The sequence below is a fragment of the Suricata suricatta genome, chromosome 16 (assembly GCF_006229205.1).
Source record: "Suricata suricatta isolate VVHF042 chromosome 16, meerkat_22Aug2017_6uvM2_HiC, whole genome shotgun sequence".
In the NCBI taxonomy this organism is placed as follows: domain Eukaryota; kingdom Metazoa; phylum Chordata; class Mammalia; order Carnivora; family Herpestidae; genus Suricata; species Suricata suricatta.
The window spans coordinates 56342888-56363522 of NC_043715.1; the positions used below are offsets into that span (position 1 = coordinate 56342888).

The 20635-nt window shown below is 51.2% G+C and overlaps 1 protein-coding gene and 1 long non-coding RNA gene across 7 annotated transcripts in view; both read right to left on the minus strand.

The window, feature by feature from the left end:
* Nucleotides 1–7810, minus strand: part of GP6 (glycoprotein VI platelet) — a 20732-nt gene extending 12922 nt beyond the window's left edge. Inside the window, exons 1-3 of the mRNA XM_029924691.1 lie at nucleotides 7092–7810; nucleotides 2219–2254; nucleotides 1870–2127 (exon numbers count right to left, since the gene is read on the minus strand). Of these exons, the coding sequence (XP_029780551.1) occupies nucleotides 1870–2127; nucleotides 2219–2254; nucleotides 7092–7125 (328 nt within the window). The 5' untranslated portion in view covers nucleotides 7126–7810. The remainder of the gene's footprint in view (nucleotides 1–1869; nucleotides 2128–2218; nucleotides 2255–7091) is intronic.
* A 924-nt stretch (nucleotides 7811–8734) lies between these two features.
* LOC115280103 lies at nucleotides 8735–17080 on the minus strand. 6 transcript variants are annotated; one of them, XR_003903640.1, is made up of 9 exons: nucleotides 16991–17080; nucleotides 16657–16692; nucleotides 13829–14027; nucleotides 13293–13495; nucleotides 12628–12853; nucleotides 11501–12207; nucleotides 10456–10686; nucleotides 10335–10372; nucleotides 8735–9866 (listed from the first exon to the last, which is right to left on the minus strand). It is a non-coding gene; the product is annotated as an uncharacterized LOC115280103 (long non-coding RNA). The 6 variants fall into 6 exon arrangements; XR_003903638.1 differs by having other exon boundaries at nucleotides 10456–10498; nucleotides 12628–13000; XR_003903635.1 differs by having other exon boundaries at nucleotides 12628–13000.
* Nucleotides 17081–20635: the final 3555 nt, after the last annotated feature.

The following is a 20635-nucleotide window of genomic DNA, read 5'->3' on the forward strand; positions in this document are numbered from 1 at the left end:
CCTGTACTACAGGATACACTCCGTGTTGTACACCTATACTACAGCACACACTCTGTGTCATACACCTGTATTACAGCATGCACCCCGTGTTGTACACCTGTACTACAGGATACACTCCGTGTTGTACACCTATACTACAGCACACACTCTGTGTCATACACCTGTACTACAGCACGCACCCCGTGTCGTACACCTGTGTTAAAATGCCAGCTTTCAGGTGTCATTCCAGGTTTCTAATTTATATCGACTCGTTGAATGCTCACAACAATGTATGAATTCATCACTATGAATAGCCCAGTTTTAAAAATGGAATTGAGGTATATAATGCTAAATAGCTTGCCCAAAACCATAAGATCCTAAGTGGCAGAGGGGCACCTGGAAGGCTCAGTAGGTTAAGCATCTGACTTCAGCTCAGGGCATGATCTTGCAGTTTGTGAGTTTGGGCCCCACGTCGGGCTCTGTGCTGACAGCTCAGAGTCTGGAGCCTGCTTCTGATTCTCAGTCTCCCTCTCTCACTTCCTCTCTCTCTCTCTCAAATAAATACACATGAAAAAATTAAACTTGGGTGCAATTATAAATAGGAATGTGAGGGATATACTTATTGAGAAGTTAGCATTTGAGTCCACCTTAAGGGCAAAGTAGGTGCCGCTTCATGAGGGATATGGATCACTGCACCGGCTTAGGGATTCGGCGATGCAAAATGTAAAGGCGTGCAAAAACAAAAACAGCACAGAAGATAAAAAATGGTTCAATGCAACTTTTAAACCAAAATTAATGCAAATAATTCATAGTGAACAAAATATTGAGATTTTAAACAAAGATTCCAACTGTGCCTACTGGAACCAGAAGCAAAAGGTTGAAAACACTTTTAGGTATTTCTGTGGTTAATTTTGTCCAACTATTAACACAGTTGAAAAAAATATTGAAAATTTTTAAGTTATTAAAACTGAAATTATTTTAAGTTTATTTCATCTGTATACCCCTCCCCCGCAAAAAGAATGTATTATCATTATCATCATGCTCTCCTGGCTTTGGTGGAAGCAAGCTCATCAATGATGTTTTCAAAATCTGTTTGGAAAATAACCATTTAAAAACGCATTTAGAAACAAAAGCATAAGTTGCAAACACTTATGCCATCAAAAAAGTTTTTTTTAATTTCTTAATGTTTTTTATTTATTTTTGAGAGACACAGACAATGCAAGCAGGGGAGGGTCAGAGAGAGAGAGAGGAGACACAGAACCGGAAGACAAACTCCAGGCTCTGAGCTGTCAGCACAGAGCCTGATGCATGAACTGTGAGATCATGACCTGAGCTGAAGTCGGACGCCCAGCCCACTGAGCCAGCCAGGCGCCCCTTAAAAAAATGCATGATAATGTAGCTAGAGGGACACACGTTTGCTTTTGCATCAGCAGAAAAGGCTTGAAAGGGCACTGCCAGGTTCTGGCTTTACTTAAAAGCATGACGGGCGCCTGGAGGGCTCAGTCGGTTAAGTGTCCGACTTCGGCTCAGGTCATGATCTTGCAGTTTGTGAGTTTGAGCCCCAAGTCAGGCTATGCTGACAGCTCAGAGCCTGGAGCTGCTTCAGATTCTGTCTCTCTCTCTCAGCCCCTTCCCTGTGCACTTTCTGTGAGCATATTTTGTTCAGCGTGAATGTTTTTGCATTGATTTTGGTTGTTTTAGACAGATATTTGCATTGACCTATTATTATGTGGATCATCGAGGGGTTTGGGCAGCTCCCCAAGTGTCGTGGGCAAGGCTCTGGCATTACTCGCCCCATCCTAGCTAATTCGGGCCCCCGGGACCATCCCCCTCTGGCCTTCCTGGAGCCCCAAGGCCACAGGTGCGGCCACCCCCTCACCCCTCCAGTACCGGTAGCGATCAGCTCCAGGCGGTCGCTGGGGGGAGACCAGCGGGTCCCATTCTGGTAGGAGCAGCGGTAGCGCCCAGCGAAGTTCTGTTTCATGGCCGGGATGACGAGCACAGCCTGGTCCTCGTACGCCCCGGACCTCAGCTTCTCCAGGCGGTACAGGTCCACGCCGGGGGGCCCCCGGCACTGGATGGTCACTGGCTTGTCCAGCGGCACCAGGGAGCTAGGCGAGGCATGCAGGGAGGGCTTGGGGAGAGAGCCTGGAAGGGAAGGGGAACCTGGTGGAAGGCGCCTTCCAAACAGACCCGTCCTCCCGGGGAATCCAGGACTTCGTGGGGAGGGAGGACTCACCCTTCTGAGTTTGCATCTTCTGCCCCAGACACAGCCCTGAGCAAAGAAGAAAAGGACCAAACGCTAGGAGCTCAGAGAGCCCACACTTCACCTGCAGGGCAGGTGATAAGTCATTTGCATGCATTTTCTCTTGTCCTCGGTTTTTTTGGAGGACACACACACACATCATTCAAGTGCCAGAGAAGCCAGCCGTAAAATGCCGCCTATGGTAGGATTCAAGTTCCCTGAAGCGCGCTGAGTAGGTAAATCTGCCCAGAGAAATTAGTGATTGCCAGGGACTGGGGGCTGGGGGATTGAGGGGCGGTCATCGTGGATATGGGTGCTGGTTGTAAACACTATGAATGTAGTAAACGTCATTGATGATCAATTTGACGCTGTTTGTTATATGCCACGGTTTATTTTTTTTTTCAGTCTGTGAACATCTTTATTTTTTTTAAATAGTTTATCGTCAAATTGGTTTCCATACAACACCCAGTGTCCTTTGCCACAAGTGCCCTCCTCCATCACCACCACCTCTTCCCCCCCTCCCCCTTCAACCCTCGGTTCATTATCAGCATTCAATAGTCTCTCAAGTTTTGCGTCCCTCTCTCTCCCCAACTCTCTTTCCCTCTTCCCCTCCCCCCACAGTTTATATTTTTAATGATTTTATTACTTATTTTTGAGAGAGAGCATGAGTGGAAAAGGAGCAGAGAGAGATGGAGGCACAGAATCCGAAGCAGGCTCCAGGCTCTGAGCTGTCAGCACAGAGCCCGATGCGGGGCTTGAACTCATGAGCGATGAGATCATGACCTGAGCCAAAGTCAGACGCTCAACCGACTGAACCACCCAGGCGCCCCAACCACAATTTTTAAAAAACCAGAGATTCCTTGCCCTGCTTCCGATGCACACACTTTTGACAACTGTCAAGAGAATTACCTTATCTCTGAAAGGGCGCTGCGTGCAGGATGGAGTTCCCCCCCCCAACTTTATCAAGCTATAATTGATGTATAACATAGTATAAATGTAAGGTGTATGTGTTGATTTGATACATTTACATATCACAGAATGATTACCACCACGTTGTTAGCACCTCCATCTTGTCACAGAATTGCCATTTCTCTCTTTTTGTCGTGAGAACACTTAGGATTTTCTGCAACACAGTATCATTGGCTGTTGTCACTGTGCTGTGCATTAGACCCCGATGGGATCCGTGGCGTTATATCTTGTAGGAGATCTCAGATTGTGGTAGTCCTGGATCTCCCACTGTTTTCACTTGTTTAAACCCATATCCGGGGCGGGGAGGGGCCTCTGGGTGGCTCAGTCAGTTAAGCTTCCGACTCTTGATTTTGGCTCAGTCACGATCTCACGGTTTGTGAGTTTGAGCCCCATGTCAGGCTCTGTACTGGCAGAGCAGAGCCCGCTGGGATTTTCTCTCTTCCTCTCTCTTTGCCCTTCCCCTGCTCATGCACTCACTCTGTCTTTCTCAAAATAAACTTTCAAACATAGTTGCATTATTATGACTATACGAATATTATCCAGGCCTGAGGATTGCAGTGCTGACCTTTATGTCTGTCCTGGACTCGGTGTTTGCCTGGCTTGGTTCCATCCTCATAGTTTTCCTGGACCCTAATGTCTGATTCTTTCCACGGCTCCCAGCAGCCGCCGCCTGGAGGGCTCCGCACCTGTCAACCTGCCTCCTCTGTGAGTTCCTGCTTCTCCCCTGGGGCCCTTCTCCTCATTTTTCCTTCTGCCTTCTCTCCATTGAGCAGCTGCCTTTTTTCCTCTCAACCCAAGACTCCTCTTTTTTCTTTAATCTTTTTGCTGAGTCGGTAGCATTACCTGTTTGTCTTGCCAGTGTGGCCAGATTTACCAAATAAAAACATAGGCATCTGGCTTAAATCTGAAGTTCAGAAAACCAGTGAATATGGGTGGGGGTTTTGGGGTTTGGGGGTTTTGGGGGCGGTGTTTTTTTATAGTATGGCCCATGGGATTCATAGCGTATACGTAGGCTTAAAAAAGTATGTGTTGTTTATCTGAAATTAAATTTCCCAGAGATTGGCTGTGTTTCATCTGGTAACTCTTATCCTTGTGCGTGCACACGCGCACACACACACACACACACACACACACACACACTCATGCACGCTCACGCATACACCAGAAGGAGATGTTTTTGTTTCCATTATAAACATAAGAAACTGGACAGAGAGACGATGCAGTCCCTTTCAGCTGTAGCTGGGAAGGGCCTGAACCCCAATCGTCCCTGACTCCGGAGCTCAGGGGGCGATGCACTGATCTCCAGCCCCTGGAGCCTCACCCTCTCTTCACCAGCTTCTGCTCCTGTACCCAAGCTCTACCCACATCTTCGTCCACTGCCCAAAACACAGCCCATCACAGCCCCTCCGCGGGCTTCTTCACAACCTTCAACACGACAAGATAATCCAGGCGCCCTCGTGAGCGCTTTCCGTGTGGACTCTGAGTCACCGCGGTCCTCCTGGTCAGGGACCATTATTAGCCCCATTTTATAGATCAGCCTCTAGAGACCGAATCCTGTCCACCGGCCTGCAGCCGGCAGGGGGTGGGTGCTAACACCAGCAGCGTATCTTAGTGATAGAGATCGTGAACGTGATGGGAACGGCTGGGTGGCTCAGCTGGTTAAGCATCTGACTTCGGCTCAGATCTTGATCTTAGAGTCAGTGAGTTCGAGCCCCACATCAGGCTCTGCGCTGACAGCTCAGAGCCAGAGGCAGCTTCCGATTCTGTGCCTCCCTCTCTCTGCCCCTCCCCTGTTCTCACTCTGTTCCTCTATTGTTAGGCTGAGGTGTGCATGCGTTGTGACAAGAAGGTGAACTATGGGGGGGAAACCATTAAAAATTAAAAAAAAAAGAATGTGAACATGGCACCAAATTCTTTATTCAAGTTCTAGATGTGTGACCTTAAACTTTAAGTTCCTTAAGCCCTTGGGGTCTCAGTTTTCTCCTCTGTAAAATGGAGTTAGTAACCTAATTAGGCTGCTGTGGGGAATAGGTGAGTATCTGTTAAAAGAAACAAAAACAAGAGGGCACCTGAGTGGTTCAGTCAGCGAAGCGTCCAACTTCGACTCAGGTCATGATCTCACAGTTCATGGGTTCGAGCCCCGCATCAGGCTCTGTGCTGACAGCTCAGAGCCTGGAGTCTGCTTCAGATTCTGTGTCTCCCTCTCTCTCTCTCCCCTGCTCATGCTCTGTCTCTCTCAAAAATAAACATTTTTTTAATTTTAAAGTAATAATAAATAAAGAAACATATATGGTTCATGTAGGACAACAGCGAAAGGCCAGTCTGCATTGGTTTGAATGATACTGAGGGTTTTATGCTTTAAGCCACCGCTGGGGATCCCCGGGAATAGAAGGACCTGTCAGCCCTGCACATGAGGAGATCTGCCTGCCGTGGTGTCTAATAAGAACTGGGGAGGGCGCCTGGGTGGCTCAGTCGGTTAAGCCTCCGACTTCGGCTCAGGTCAGATCTCACGTTCATGAGTTCGAGCCCCACATCAGGCTCTGTGCTGACAGCTAGCTCAGAGCCTGGAGCCTGTTTCCGGTTCTGTGTCTCCTTCTCTCTCTGTCCCTCTCCATCACATGCTCTGTCTCTCTCTGTATCAAAAATAAATAAAACATTAAAAAAAATTAAAAAAAAAAAAGAACTGGGGAAAGCGGCGGATGCGGAAAGCAGAACAGTCACGCCCCATCCACCTGGGCTGTGCAAAGCCTCGGTAGTAGGCGCGTAGCAGCGGTGAGCGTCTGAGTGAGTTACATCGGGGTCGGGCAGAGGTGGCCGTTCCGCCGTTGCTAAGCAAAATTCCTGAGTTATAATACGTACCAAAATAAAGATGAAATACATGAACATCAGTATAATCGTTAGGCTAGCTGATTTTTTTAAAAAAGTAATCAAGGGGCACCTGGGTGGCTCAATCGGTTAGGCATCTGACTTCAGCTCAGGTCATGATCTCACGGTTCGTGGGTTTGAGCCCCGTGTCTGGCTCTGTGCTGACAGCTCAGAGCCTGGAGCCTGCTGTGGATTCTGTCTGTCTGTCTCTCTCTCTTTTGCTCCCTCTCCCCTTCCCAGCTTGTGCTCTGTCTTCCCGTCTCATAAATCTATAAATAAACACTAACGACAGGACGCGGAGTAACGCCCAGCCCAGTGAGTGTTCCGTGAGCGTGTGAACGCATGACTGACAGGCGGTCTGTGCTCACGGCCGGTTTCCTTATCCCTGCAGCCCAGCGGTTCCTTCCTGCCCGGCCCCTCGGGGTGTCTGTCCTTTCAGCAAGAACGCTCTTCGCTCTTCGGGAGAAATGGGAACTCATTTATCTTTTAGCTGGAAGTCTGCACTCTCCCCACCTGGCTCCCCATTTCCCCCTCCCCAGCCCCCAGCAGCCCCCAGGCTACTCTCTGCCCCCGTGAGCTGGACTCTTTGGGACTCCTCATATATGTGAGATCATGCACTGTTTTCTTTCTGCATCTGGCTTATTCCACCTAGCATCATGGCCTCCAGGTCCATCCGTGTTGTGAATGGCAGGGTTATTTCCTCTAGTGCCGTAAGGTTTGCTGACAGAATCGAGTCCTGATGTCACCAAATCCACGTTAAAAATACTAAGAAAGTCATCTTTAAAACATGGTACATAGAGATCAAAGTTACAACGCAAATGGAAGACCCTCATAGTTCCCGACAGGGCCACGAAGAGAGTGTAACAGACAGACACCTCCTCCCTGAGGCCCGTTTCTCACCCAGCAAGTGAGGGGCCCTCACAGGCCCCTGAATCGCCCTGAAATTCATTTCCCATCCAATCTTTCAAACAGCCTTCATCCTACAGCCCACTGCCTGTCCCGCAGCGTTTCCCAGGTCAGCCCTCAGACTCACCAAGACCGAGAAGGGCAGACAGCCAGGGGGCCATGGTCCTTCAGCCCGTCCGGAGCTCTGCGGCCCAGGCGGGGCCCTGCAGGGGCCGAGGCCCAGGCACAGGATGTGATGAGGATGCCGGGCCCGCTCTTGCCTTCCGCCATCAGCCTGGCTCTTCCTAATTGAGGCTCATCAAGCGGGAGCCATCCCCTCAGGAGAATGACTTGCACACCAGCTCACAGAAGCTCACTTATCTCCTCCCACCAGCCCGGGGTGGCGCCATGGCTGCCCCTTGGGGCATCGGGACAGAATGCTGTCTGGTGGATCTGCTCCCCAGAACAGTTTCAGGGAGCTCTCTGTGCACATTTGAGGGTAGAGCTGGTGAGCAGGAGCGTCCGCACGTTCAGCACGCCCCTGAGCCTCGATGGTGTAGCCAGGAAGCGGCCAGTGTGGCTGGAGTCGCGAATGAAGAAAGCTGAGATGGAGACCATTACAGAGGTCATACAGGCGTCCCGGCCTTGGTGCCCTTGGCATTAGGGCCAGGTGATTGTTGGTGTTGGGATGGGCCGCCCTGTGCTTCAGGAGGCCCAGCAGCCTCCACGGCCTCCTCCACCGGACATCTCCAGCGCACACCCTCTTCAGGGTGACAACCCACAGATCCCTAGACGTTACCAGCTGTCCCTTGGAGGACAAAATCATGCCCAGTTGAGAACCGCTGGGTTAGGGACTCCAAAGACCAGAAAAACATGGGTACACAGGGGTGCCTGGGTGGCTCAGTTGGTTAAGCCTCCAACTTCAGCTCAGGTCATGATCTCGTGGTTTGTGGGTTCGAGCCCCACATCGGGCTCTGTGCTGACAGCCCAGAGCCTGGAGCCTGCTTCAGATTCTGTGCCTCCTCTCTCTCTGCTCTTCCCAACTCACTCACTCACTCTCTCTCTCTCAAAAATAAATAAAAATTTAAAAAATAAAGAAAGAAAGGTAGCTGGGTGGCTCAGTCACTTAAGCATCGTATCTCAGCTCAGGTCATGTTCTCACAGTTCATGAGTTCAAGCCCGGTGTCGGACTTTGTGCTGACAGCTTTGGGTTCTGTGTCTCTCTCTCTCTGTCTGCCCTCCCCGACTCATGCCCTGTCTCTGTCTCTCAAGAAAAAAAATTCCCCTCTCCCCCACCCGCATCAACCCTCAGTTTGTTCTCAGTATTTAAGAGTCTCTTATGGGGGCAAGGGGTGATGGGCCTGGAGGAGAGCACTTGTTGGGAAGAGCACTGGGTGTTATATGGAAACCAACTGGACAATAAACTATAAGAGAAGAAAAAGAATAAACAAAAATATGTAAGAAAAGATAGAAACTTGGTGCCCAAACATTTCTATGTAGCCCGACCTACCTTTCAGGCACCACCTCCTTTGACACAAGACTGAGAAACATACAGCTTTAGTCTTACGCAAATGGGGGGACATGAGCGTAGAAGAAAACGTGTTTTTCTAGCTGAAGCCTGGATGCCGGGACCCAGGCTCACTCATCTGTGCCGGAGTCTGAACCTTACCTGACACCCCAGCGGGCGTCCCCCCCTCACTGCCCAGCAGCACCACATTATTCCCCCCTCGGTGATTGTCATCAGTCAGCACACGCGCTCAGCCCCCTGCTCGCCTCCTACCCCTCCCTCCAGACCACCTCGCGGGTTCCAACCGCGCCTGTCTGCTCTGCTCCCCTTTGTCAGACTTTACTGGAACAGTTACTGTTAGCACCAGCTTTAGGGCCTCTCCTCTCCTTCAGATCTCTTTTCAAACTATGTTCTATTTATTTTAATGACATAACTGAAAAAGAGAAATTCATCAAAACCAGGAAGAAACCATAAATCCTCCTCGAAACGCCCTTTGCCCCCTCCCCTCCCCAGGAGGGACCCACCCCTCCTGTGGCCAAATTCCTTTGGTTCCCTCACAAAGACGCTTCCTTATCCACGGGCAGCGCTTGGAAGGCTCAGCTCTCGGCGACACCTAGAACGTTGTACCAGACGCATTAAGAATGCCCTCTGCCCAGACTGACCCTTATTTCTTGACCTCTTGTATTTGACGCCAGTGAGGGCTCTTTAAGCGTCCGTGGACATGGCGTCTGCTCGGTGACCCAGAGCATCTCACACCTGCTCCTGCAGGCCACGCCCTTTGCTTTGCAAGGGTCACATCACGGGCTTGCCTCGCTCGGTAGGTCATGAGTCCTCGAGACAGGAAGCTCTATCTTCGTGATGTGTGTATCCCCAGCGCGGACCCAGGGGAGGAGTTCACGTCTGTAAACATTTCTTGAACAGGTAAATGCACAAGGGACCAGGAATCTGTTGAGAGATACTTGATGAGGCCCAGAATTGCTTGACAGTTGAAAATTGGCTCCAGTCTTAAATCTTTGGGGAGCTCCAAGGTGATGGCTTCTGCTGAGTAACATGAGCAGGACACGCCACAGACCTGGCCTTCCCTAAGGGCTTCTTCAGCACTGCAGTGTACACGGCCAGTCCTGGCTCTGCACTCAGGACAGGATGAGGGTGGCGGACACACGGGGCTGGCCAGAGGAACCCTCAGAGGGGGGGGAGAATCGTCTGTCCATGGTCCCCCTGAGGGCGTCCTGATGCAGCTGAGCATCGGTCACCTCCTGGGGGGACTTCCTCTGTAGAGACTGTCAGCGTGGAGGCACAGAGTGAGGAGGGCACCTGGAGAAGTGACTGGGGCCCGGGAGGAGGGAGGTGATGAGAGGCGCCCCTGCCAGCCCTTCTGTCTGTCCTTCTCAGGCTGGCTGTCCTCCAAGACATCACCTGCAAGGAAAGACATGGGGGGTGAGACTCCAGAAGGAGCCTTAAAACTATCCAGTCCTGAGGCACCTGGGTGGCTCAGTTGGTTAAGCGTCCAACTTTGGCTCGGGTCATGATCTCACGGTTTGTTGGTTCGGACCCCACGTCAGGCTCTGTGCTGACAGCTAGCTCGGAGCCTGGAGTCTGCTTCCGATTCTGTGTCTCCTTCTCTGTCTGACCCTCCCCTGCTCATGCTCTGTCTCTCTCTCAAAAATAAATCATTAAAAACTATCCAATCCGTGTGTGTGTGTGTGTGTGTGTGTGTGTGTGTGTGTGTGTTTCAGAGGTGGTTGGCTGGAACAGGGAAGGGCAGTGATGTCACGTCCAGTAAGGTGATGCCCCAACCTGTCTTCTTCTTCCAGACGCCTTCTATCTTCCCCAAAAACATCCTCCCCCCCAGCCCAGCCTCCCCTCTTTCTCCCTCCCGCTCACATTGATTTTCTTCCTGGAAGTCCATGACTGGGAAGGAGCTGAGAAAGAGAAGATAGAAGCATTAAGGCAAGTCTGAGAAAAAGGCGAAGGCTTTCTACTGGGGGAGTCCAGATTTTCTTACCTGTTACACTTCACCTGGTTCTTGGTCTCACCATCAGTGTTCCCTAAGGAAAGTCAGTATCAGAGTCTTGGCAGGAGATCCACCAGGGGAGGGGCTAACCCTCCCACCTTCAGAACATCCTGTGTTTGTCCCGATGCCAACATTGGCAGGAGAGGAAGCAGAGAAGTAAGACAATGATGGCCACGATCCCGATCACAATGGGAAGGTATCCATTTTCAGGAGCAGGTGGACCTAGAAATTAGTAAACAGTAAAGACCTGTGTTTGAGCTCTTGATGGATTGATTTATCCATTCAACATTTATCGTGCGCCTTCCCTACACAAGGCAAGTTATTGGGTGTTTGGGAAACCATAGTGAACATACCCAATGATAGAGTCTATGCCATAGAAGTATTTGTACAGAGAGTTAAGTTCTAGGACAAAACCATTTGTGCTGAATTATAAGGGAAGGTTTCTTTGAGGGGTGAGCCCTGAAAGATAAGAAACACCCAGATCTCTGAAGTGAGGGAGAATTGCCTCTGGGCAAAGGGAACCGCATAACATACCCCGACTCAGGGGCGAGACAGGGCCATGTGTGACCCACACACAGAGGGATGGGAGGAGGGGCTCCTGAGAGTGATGGAGAGGTCAGGCGGTGTTGGCAAAAGTCCAAAACTGGAGAAGAGAGTCTGGATTTAGGTCTAAATGCAGTAACCAACCACAAAGGGATTGACAAGCAAAGAGCGATGTTATTTTTTAAATACCAGATTTTCTGTGTGACACGTGGATTTAAGGGGCCAGGTGGGAAGAGATGGCATCAGGGAATGTGCTGCAGGGTGTGGCCGTGTTTTACCGATGGGCGGTGGCAGTGGTGGGAGGAGGAGGTAATGAACTTGAGGAGGTTTTGAGGATAGAAATGGTGACAGTTGAGGTTTGATGTTGGACGTGTGTCGGCGCGGGGAGCAGAAGAGAAGCATGAAACCTCGTTCTTGGCGCCCTGACCAGTGGAGAGGATGAGCGGGCCCCACTGAGACAGGAAGACCAGTACAAGGAGGTTTTGACACTTACTGATTAAGAGCCTGCTGAGATGCCCAACAGGTGTCTGAGTCAATGTCCAATAATCCGCGGTCATGAAACCCACAGGAGCAGTTGTGATGGGAGTGCTCAGATAGGAGCCATCAGCAGATACTGAACACCTAAAGTCGATTATTTTTATTCCACCCGGCACCCCTGCCTGCTGGCTGGTCATGCACAGACTTCTCCAGTCCTCGCTACCCTCTTCCCTGCTCTGTCCCTGCCATCTTGTCCTCAGGTCCCTGCTTCCTTGTGTCGATCTTTCCGTCCGTAACCCATGCACCCTCCCACAGCTAGTCTGTAGTTCCCAGAATGCACCAGGCATGCTTGTCTCACACCTGTGCATCCCCCTCTGCTCCCCATGCTTGGAACGATCCCCTCCATGAAACCCTCCGCCAGCCAGGAAAGTTGTGGCCTACAGAACTCCACCTCCATCTACCAAGACACCTGAGCCGGCCTGCCTGCATAGCCCACAGCCTTAGAGGATCCTGATCATAACCCATCCTGGACCTCCTTCTGTAAGTTGTCTGCATTCTCCATTGTGTTGGTGGCTAATGAGAGACACTGCTGTGGTCCCAGAATCCTCTGTGGGTGATGGAAATGGTCTTGAATGAAGAAACCAGTATGGCCCTTCCTTTCCCTTTTCCGTCCCTGTCAGCTAGTGATGACGGTCGGTCACCCCCATCTGCAGGTGGGACTGCCTGAGGAAGGGATGGGGGAGGGTGTGAGGACGCCCACATTCCCACGCACCCGTGGCACACCCCCCACTCCCCCGGCTTCTCAAGAACCACCACCCGAGATCACGGAGCACTTTTGTGTAGATGGCTACAGACCTTTCTTCCCAAGGAAAATTTGCCTATATGCCAAATTGTCCTAATAAATCTTAAGTTTCAGGGTCCATACATCGAATGGTGTGGTCTCAGCAAGGGTCCTCTTACACAGCGCACAGGAAACCCCTTTTCCTCTTCCCCAGGAGGGGAGGGACAACGTCTACAACTCCACCTTGCCCTCAGTTGGGACTTTCTAGGGGAGTAAGCTTCCCCACCCCAGACATCATGCAGGACGCCCTTGAGCACAGAGCTGACAGTCCAGCCTCTTTCTCACCCGTGCCAAAAGCTTACCAGGGTTGCTAGGCGGTGACCAGCTGTGGGGTAGATTTTAGAAGGACCGTAGCATCTGTAGACACCCCATGGGCAAGAGTCACGGGAGAGCGGGAAGGCGTTACGGTCCTGTGTGGACGGTCCTGAGGAGAGGCACTTCTTCCCTCTTTAGACGGATTGAAGATTTCCTAGTACTGAGATGTTGCACAGAGGGGTGTCACGTTCTCTCCTGAGGTGGCGCTGGAGCCTGGAGGGGCAGTCGGGGGCGTGTCCTTGGACCCCCTGAAGAGCAGAGAGCCTCTGACTGTTCTCAGGGAGCACACACAACACCACCATTCTCTTGGTCGGACCCACAAGAAAGAAGGCGGCGGGTTGAAGTTCAACCAGTGCTGCTCTGTAGGGTTATAAGGACAAGACAAATACTTTTCGATTTTCCCACAACCAGAGGCCAGACAGTGGCCGTATGTATGGAGGGGGAGCTTGGTATCTGTCCCCATGAGGACAGTCCCCTGGGGGCTCCAGCCACCTTCCTGAAGAGACAGACGTGGGACCACAGTAAGAACACAGAGCTTGAGACACAGATGGATATGGTGGGAGGGCGGGGCCTATGACAGGGGCACATTGGGTGCAGTGTGGTGGGCAGCAGAGACGGGAGCTGGAGATGTGTCCTTGGGAGTGTCCCTTACCTGTCACCACCAGATCCAGTGGGTCGCTGCGTCCTGACCAGACTCGTCACTTCATGTATACACAGCAGTAAATCCCTGCATTGATGTGTGTTACAGACGGAATGAAAACATGGAGACCGGCTGGGCTCTGTCTGAGGCTCTGTCGTGCCTTGGGATGGAAGCTCCGATTCTAAGTGCTGCCACCTGACCACTCCTGGAGGCCCCTGTAGTGACGGTCACAGCACCGTTCAGGGACATCACACCCCCGGCAGCGCCCAGGAGGAGGGCTGGGGCAGTAATCCTGGGAGACAGACGGGACATGAACCCCAAACCTCCCGATGTCAGGAAACCTCTTTTCCTCACCCCCAGGAGGTGAGAGACGATTTTTGCCACCTCCACTCGGACCTCAGTCTGTGCTTCCTAGTTGATTTACATTCTTTTTTCTGGCTTATGTCTTAACTCAGGCAAAAGATCTGGTGGGCAAAGCATCCCGTAAAGGAAACCAAAACTGCCCCCTCATGCAGTGAAGACTGACTGACCCCAAGGCAACGACCCACCTGCCCTTTACGTCCAGCTGCGTGTCCCCACTGACTCTGTCCCGCAGTCTCCTTACGGAAACCTGGAAGGATGCTCCAAGCTCCGCAGTCTGTGAGACGTGAGTCGCCGTCTTCCCGGCGCTGGCCTCCCTGAGAGAGATCGCTGTCCACACCGCTCCTGTCTCTGCCTTTGCAGTTCGTCAGCGGCAAGTGGCCACACCTGGTCAGTGAGGGACCCAGTACTTGGAGTCACCTTGCTGCTAAAGGTGATCTGTCCCCCGGGACCCCACACTCTTGATTTCTGTCCCCAACACCCTTCTCAGTCTGATTTGTTGTTTCCTGCCGTCTCCGAGCCGCTGAACTTTGGGATGCCCCTGGACTTGGGCCTGCAGTCTGTTTTTCCTTTCTGTAAGTACTCACTCCTCAGTGGTCCTGGCACGGCTTCCTGTCACCTGTCTACGCCTAGACATCTGTGTATCTATAAACACCCGTGTACGTATTCGTGTGTGTCTCACACAACGTAACCACTTGCCAGAACTCTAGACCAATTTATCCAGCTGTGAACTTCTCGTGTACACTGGAAATGTTCAACTGTGTCCAAATTAGAGTTCCTGATATAGCCCAAAAGATCCAATTCAACTTAGTCTTCCCCATCAATTTAGGAAGAACTAGCATTCTGGGACCCTGGGTGGCTCGGCTGGTCAAGTGTCCAGTTCTTGGTTTCAGCTCAAGTCATGATCCCACGATTCTGTGAGTTTGAGCCCCGAGTCGCCAGGCTCTGTGCTGACAGCATGGGATTCTTACGCTTGGGATTCTGTCTCTCTGCCTCTGTTTCTCTCCCTGTCCCTCCCTCCCTCCCTCTCTCTCTACTCCTCCCCCATTTGTGCTTGCTCTTTTTCTCTCTCCCTCCCTCTCTGCCTCTCCCTGCTCATGCTTTCTCTCTCTCTCTCTCCCTCCCTCTCTCTCTCTCTCTGTCTTCCTCCGTCCCTCCCTCTCTCTCTCTCTCTCTGCCCGTCCCTGCCCGTGCTTGCTCTCTCTCTCTCTCTCTCTCTCTCTGTCTTCCTCCGTCCCTCCCTCTCTCTCTCTCTCTGCCCCTCCCCGCCCGTGCTTGCTCTCTCTCTCTCTCTCTCTCTCTCTCTCTCTCTCTCAAACTAAATGAGCTTAGGAGAAAAGAATAACTAGCATTCCTTGGCTTTGTTACTGACTGGTCTCTCCCCACCCCTGGTGTCCTTTGTGGAAATAAACCCTATGGGTCCACGTTCTTGTCACCTGCTGCCCCCACCCCGGGGTCCAGAAACCGTTATCTCTCGTTGGATCACTGCATTTAGTCCGTCCCCTTCTACAGAACCCACAACAGTCCCGTCCCGCCACGGGAACCCTGAGGACTGGTCAGTGAGCCCCGCTAACTCAGTCCTCGCGCACTGCCCCCAGGAGCCCCACCGCGGTCCGGGTGATGTCTTGCCCTGCTCTCCCGCACTCGGCTCCCTGCCCTCACCCCCACAGTGTTCTGACACGCTGCCCGTCCTCCAGACCCCCGGCCTGCGTCCAGGCGGGCAGCCTCGTCAGCTCCACGTCAGCACAAAAGCATCAGCATTTGTTTCCTGTGTGGAAGGCTGTCCCCCGTGATAGCTCGGCCGCCCTTCCCGGCTGCGGACGCCCCTGCGGCCACATGGGACCGCCCCCTCCCCATGCACACCCTCGTCAGCATTAAACACCTTCTCACACGTTACATATCCTGGCCATCTATTTCATTCACATTATTCCCTTCAGTTAGAGCGCAAAGACATTTGCGTATTCAAAACCCTTTCCCCTACCACATAGTACAGTGTGGAGGTCACACCAAAGGCTCAGGACATCTGACTTATGAAGGAATGAACTTACCTCGTGGGGAAGTTCTCAGATTAAAATAAGATAATGTTTGCAAAAGCTGGGAACAACACTTGGCAGGAGACAAACCCAATAAATTTTATACGGCCATTGTTAACTTTATACCTAATCTGAGGAAAGTGCTGTTTTCTTTTCTTTTTTAATATTTTTTAAATATTTATTTTACTTTTTAGAGAGAAGAGACAGAGTGTGAGCAGGGGAGGGGAAGAGAGAGAGGGAGATACAGAATCCGAAGCAGGCTCCAGGCTCTGAGCTGCCAGCACAGAGCCCAGCGCGGGGCTCGAACCCACAGACCATGAGATCATGACCTGAGCCGAAGTTGGACGCTCAACTGACTGAGGCCCCCCAGGCGCCCCAGAAAGTGCTGTTTCCTGAACATAACATGTATTGTATCTTAACTGATGCCACACTGTCATTATTTCATGTTACAAAGAAGGAACTTGGGGCTTAAATACAGGAAGTTACTTGCAAACAGTCACAGAACTACCCAGTGTTGGGGTCTTCCTTCTGCTTCGGGCCTGTCTTCTGAGCAAGGGTGCCAGCCTTGTGGGGCGACCTCCTTAGGGAAGGGACCTGGAAGCAGCTGAGGCAGCAAGTGGAAAAGGACACGTAACACCCAGGGGGTGTCCCTGGGGACGGGAGACAAGCCTCCCAGCCCCGCTGTGTCTGCTTTCCAAGAGCCGGCCTTGGCCACGTTTCCTCTCAGCATCATTAAAGGCCCTGGAGGCCCCCTTCCCGACTCACCCCTGCTGGTAGGGAAGAGTCAGGCATCAGGAAGCTTTCTGGAGAAGGAAAAAGACTTCCCTCCAAAACTGGGCACAGTGATGCAAATTTAAAATTTTAGAAATGAATAAAACGAAGAGGGTTAGTGAGGGGATGACAAAGGTCGGGACTCCACCAAAGCTGTCTAAGCTCGGCCCACGGCAGGACTGCTGAGGAGGGAAAACGGAGGAACGACTCACCATTTTTTGCCCAAATCCTTTGTTCCAGACAAAACACTGAAACAGAGAAAGACCCGATGAGAGGTGTCTACCCTAGAAACCAGTGAGCCCCACACACCTGATACTGGACGCTAGACCTGGGTCCCATAGGAGAACAGTGACCCTATGCATGATCTCTCTGCACCGAACTAGCCCAGGACCCCCCAGAGGAAGAAGCCCATGGAAGGAACCAGCTTAGGAACCTCAGTGTCTGCATTCTCTTCCCCTGCCACCCCCCCCATAACCTCCTCGGCAATTCTCACAAAGTCCCAGCAGAAAAACGAACCCCAGGGTCATGGCAGTGCTCAGCCCACACCTCCTTCATGCCGCAGGCCAGCTGGACCCCAGTGTTCTCGCGAGGACACTCCCGCAGCCGGAGCAGCCTGGGTTGTGGAGCCTCCACGCAGCACGATGTGCACCTGCTACACGGAAAGAGGAACTGCTTATTTTGCAAGACCTGGCTCCGCCTTCCGACTCTGCACCGGAGCGCGGGGACCGGGCCGGGGTTCTCTGTGGTCTCCTGCTGTAATCCTACAGCCACACGGACGCTGGAGATGTGCGCAATGCTCCCAGCAGTAACCACCATTTTTTGCCCGAATCCTTTGTTGTGTCTTTGTGGATGCAACAGCCTATTGCCATTCCCATTTTTTAAAGAAGGAACTTGGCGTTCAGGGGTAGGACACGGCTTGCACAAGTTCTCAGACTCAGCACATGTTGAGGTCGGGGGTTTTCTCTACTGTCTCTGCTGAGCAAAAGTGCTTTCTCCCATGAGCTGGCCTCTCGGTGAATCAGGGAGCCGGGGCAGCCAAGGTGATGGCAAAGGGAAAGTGTCTGCAGCACAGGCAGAGAATTAACCCCTGACCTACGAGGTGACATGGGCCTGTGTCTGCTCTCTATTTTCAATGTCACTCTCAGTTATGTTTTCCTTCAGTATTATTATTAGTGACTCTGGGAGATTTCCTTCTTTTTTTTTTAATGTTTGAGAGAGAGAGAAAGAGTGAGTGAGCACGTGAGCAGAGGAGAGAGGCAGAGGTAGAGGAGGAGAAAGAATCCCAAGCAGGCCTCATGCACAGCAAGGATTCCAACGCAGGGCTCCATCTCACGAACTGTGAGATCATGACCGGACCAATGTCAAGAGTCAGTCACTCAACCAACTGAGCCTTCTAGGCGCCCCTAGGGAGATTTCCTCCTTGACTCCTCTCTGGCACTGGGGGAAAGATGAGGATCTGGAAGTATTCTGGAGAAGGGGGAAGATTTCCCTCCGTAGGTTGGTGCAACAGTGAAGATTAAAAGCTAAAATGGATTCTCCAAAGATGACATACAAATGTCCAACAAACATATGAAAAGATGCTCAACATCATTAACAATTAGGAAAATGCAATGAAACAAGAAGATATTACCTCACACCCATTAAGATGGCTACTATAAAGAAAGAAAAAGAAATTTTTAAAAACCCAAAATAAAATAACAATTCCTGTTATTTTGGAATCTTCATGAGGTTGGTGGGAAGAAGTTGGAGTCCTTTTGCACTGCTGGTGGGAATATAAAATGGTGCAATGCTATGGAAAACAATATGATGGCTCCCCAAAAAATTAAACATCGCATTGCTTTGGAATCCATAAATGCCACTTCTGGGTGTATACCCAGAGGAGTTGAAAGCAGGCTCTGGAAGAAATAGTTACACACCCATGTTCATGGCAGGATTATTCACAGTGACCAAAAGGCTAAAGCAGCTGACCTGCCCCTCAATGGATGAACGGATAAACAAAATGTGGTCTCTACACACAAGGGGATCTATTCAGCCTTGAAAAGGAAGGATCGTCTGGCCTGTGCTACGATATAGGTGACCCTGAGGACCTTTCCCATGAAACAGGCAGACATGAGAAGATAAATACTGTATCGTTTGTGTGTAGAGAAGTCACATGCGTAGACAACAGAGTGGGGAGTTGGTTAATGGGTGTAGACTGTCTGCAGCGGCCGATGTTTCACTTGACAAGATGGGTCTCATCGTCCCCCTGTTTTCTTCCCAGAGCCACCAAGGTCGGGCCTCAGCCACCCTCTCTCTCCCCGGGAGAGCCCACCCGGGTGCCCTAGGTGAGGGTGGAGCCTGCTTGAGATCCGCCCTCTCCCTCTTCCCCTCCCCCCCAAAGATAGAGTAACAGCAGGAGGGTTTTCCTGCTTACTAACAGGTGTAAAATGTTCCATTCCTTGGATAAGCAAGTTCCATAACTTGCTTAAGACGACTCATCCTTTCAGCTTCTAGTCTTTCCATAGTAAAGACATCCAGTAACATGCTTTTACAAATGCAGTCAACTTTCTTTTACAAATCCTGTTGCAAACATGCATGTGTGTCCGTAGGCCACAAGCCAAGGATGGAAATTGCTGGGTCTGATTCTGTATTTTTTTTTCATTTTTAATGTTTATTTTTGAGAGAGAAAGAGAGACAGAGTGCAGGCTGGGGAGGAGCAGAGAGAGGCACAGAATCCAAAGCAGGCTCCAGGCTCTGAGCTGTCAGCACAGAGCCCGGTGGGGGACTTGAACTCACGAATCACACGATCATGACCTGAGCTGAAGTCAGATGCTTAACTGACGGAACCGCCCAGGTGCCCCTGTATCTGCATATTGAATAGATATCATATCATCAGGGCGATTCTGTTCTGGAGAGGTCCCTAACGGTGTAAGGGAAGGGGAGAGTTAATGGGAAGACTGCCCTAAGCATGGCCACAGCTTTGTGCCCTCCCTCCACATTAGCGACAGGAGGGTGAAGTCAGTACGGAGACGCGCTCCGGCACAAATACTGAGGGTAGTTTGTGGATGAGGGAGGGAGAGAGAGAAACAGAAAAACAGGAGACAGAGTGACGTTAGACTTTCCTCCGCTTGATACAGTAAGATTGTGAAGTGGGAATATAAACCCTTATGTTCACTCAGGGGAAGTGAGCCAAGTGCTGGCTCCGTAATGTTGGTGAAATATCTTTTTTTTTTTTGAGGGGGGGGTGCAAGTGAGCAAGGGGCAGAGAGAGAGAGTCCCAGGAGGGCCAGGGGGAGGGAGAGACAGAGACAGAGAAATGGATCCCCCCCCCCCCCCGCCAAAGCGAGGCTCCAGCTCACGCGAAACGGGACTCAAAATGTGAGATCAAGACCTGAGCCCAAGTCAGCCATTGAGCCAGCTGAGCCACCCAGGTGGCGGAATACCATCAGACAGAACCTCCAGACACAGAAGCTTCTCCGCGAAGGTAGAAGAGAAAGGGAAGTGCTTTACCATCGACCTGGTGCTCAAGCCAGGACCCGCCCACCACGGGCTGAGGCCCCGCCCGTCCTCATGGCCAAACAGGCGCAGCTCATGACACGCAGGCTCTGGGGTGAGTAGTAATTGGTCCTCAGCCAACAGGGCTTGACAGCAGCTTGTGCCACACCGAGACGGCCCTAAATGGATCAGGTGACTGGTGTCACTGGTTGACGTCAGGCGCAGGAAACACAGACTTGTCCGTCTTTACATGGGGAGGGAACTTTGCAGCAGGGAGTTGAGCCCCTCTCCCCCCTCAGGAGCTGAGATAAGAATGGAACCTCCCTGGTTAAAAACCACCCTATTAAAGAATGATTGCATTAACCAGGCAATTAGAGAAGAAATTAAAAAATATATGGAAACCAATGAAAACGAAAATACAACAATACAAAATCTCTGGGATGCAGCCAAGGCAGTCCTAAGAGGAAAGTATATTGCAATCCAGGCCAATCTCAACAAACTAGGAAGAGCGCAAACTCAAAAATTAACAGAGAATCTACTGGAACTAGAAAGGAAGCAGCAAGAGCACCCCAAACCCAGCAGAAGAAAAGAAATAATAAAGATCAAGGCAGAAATAAACAATATAGAATCCAAAAGGACAGTGGAGCAGATCAATGAAACCAAGAGTTGGTTCTTTGAAAAAATAAACAAAATAGATAAACCTCTAGCCAGACTCCT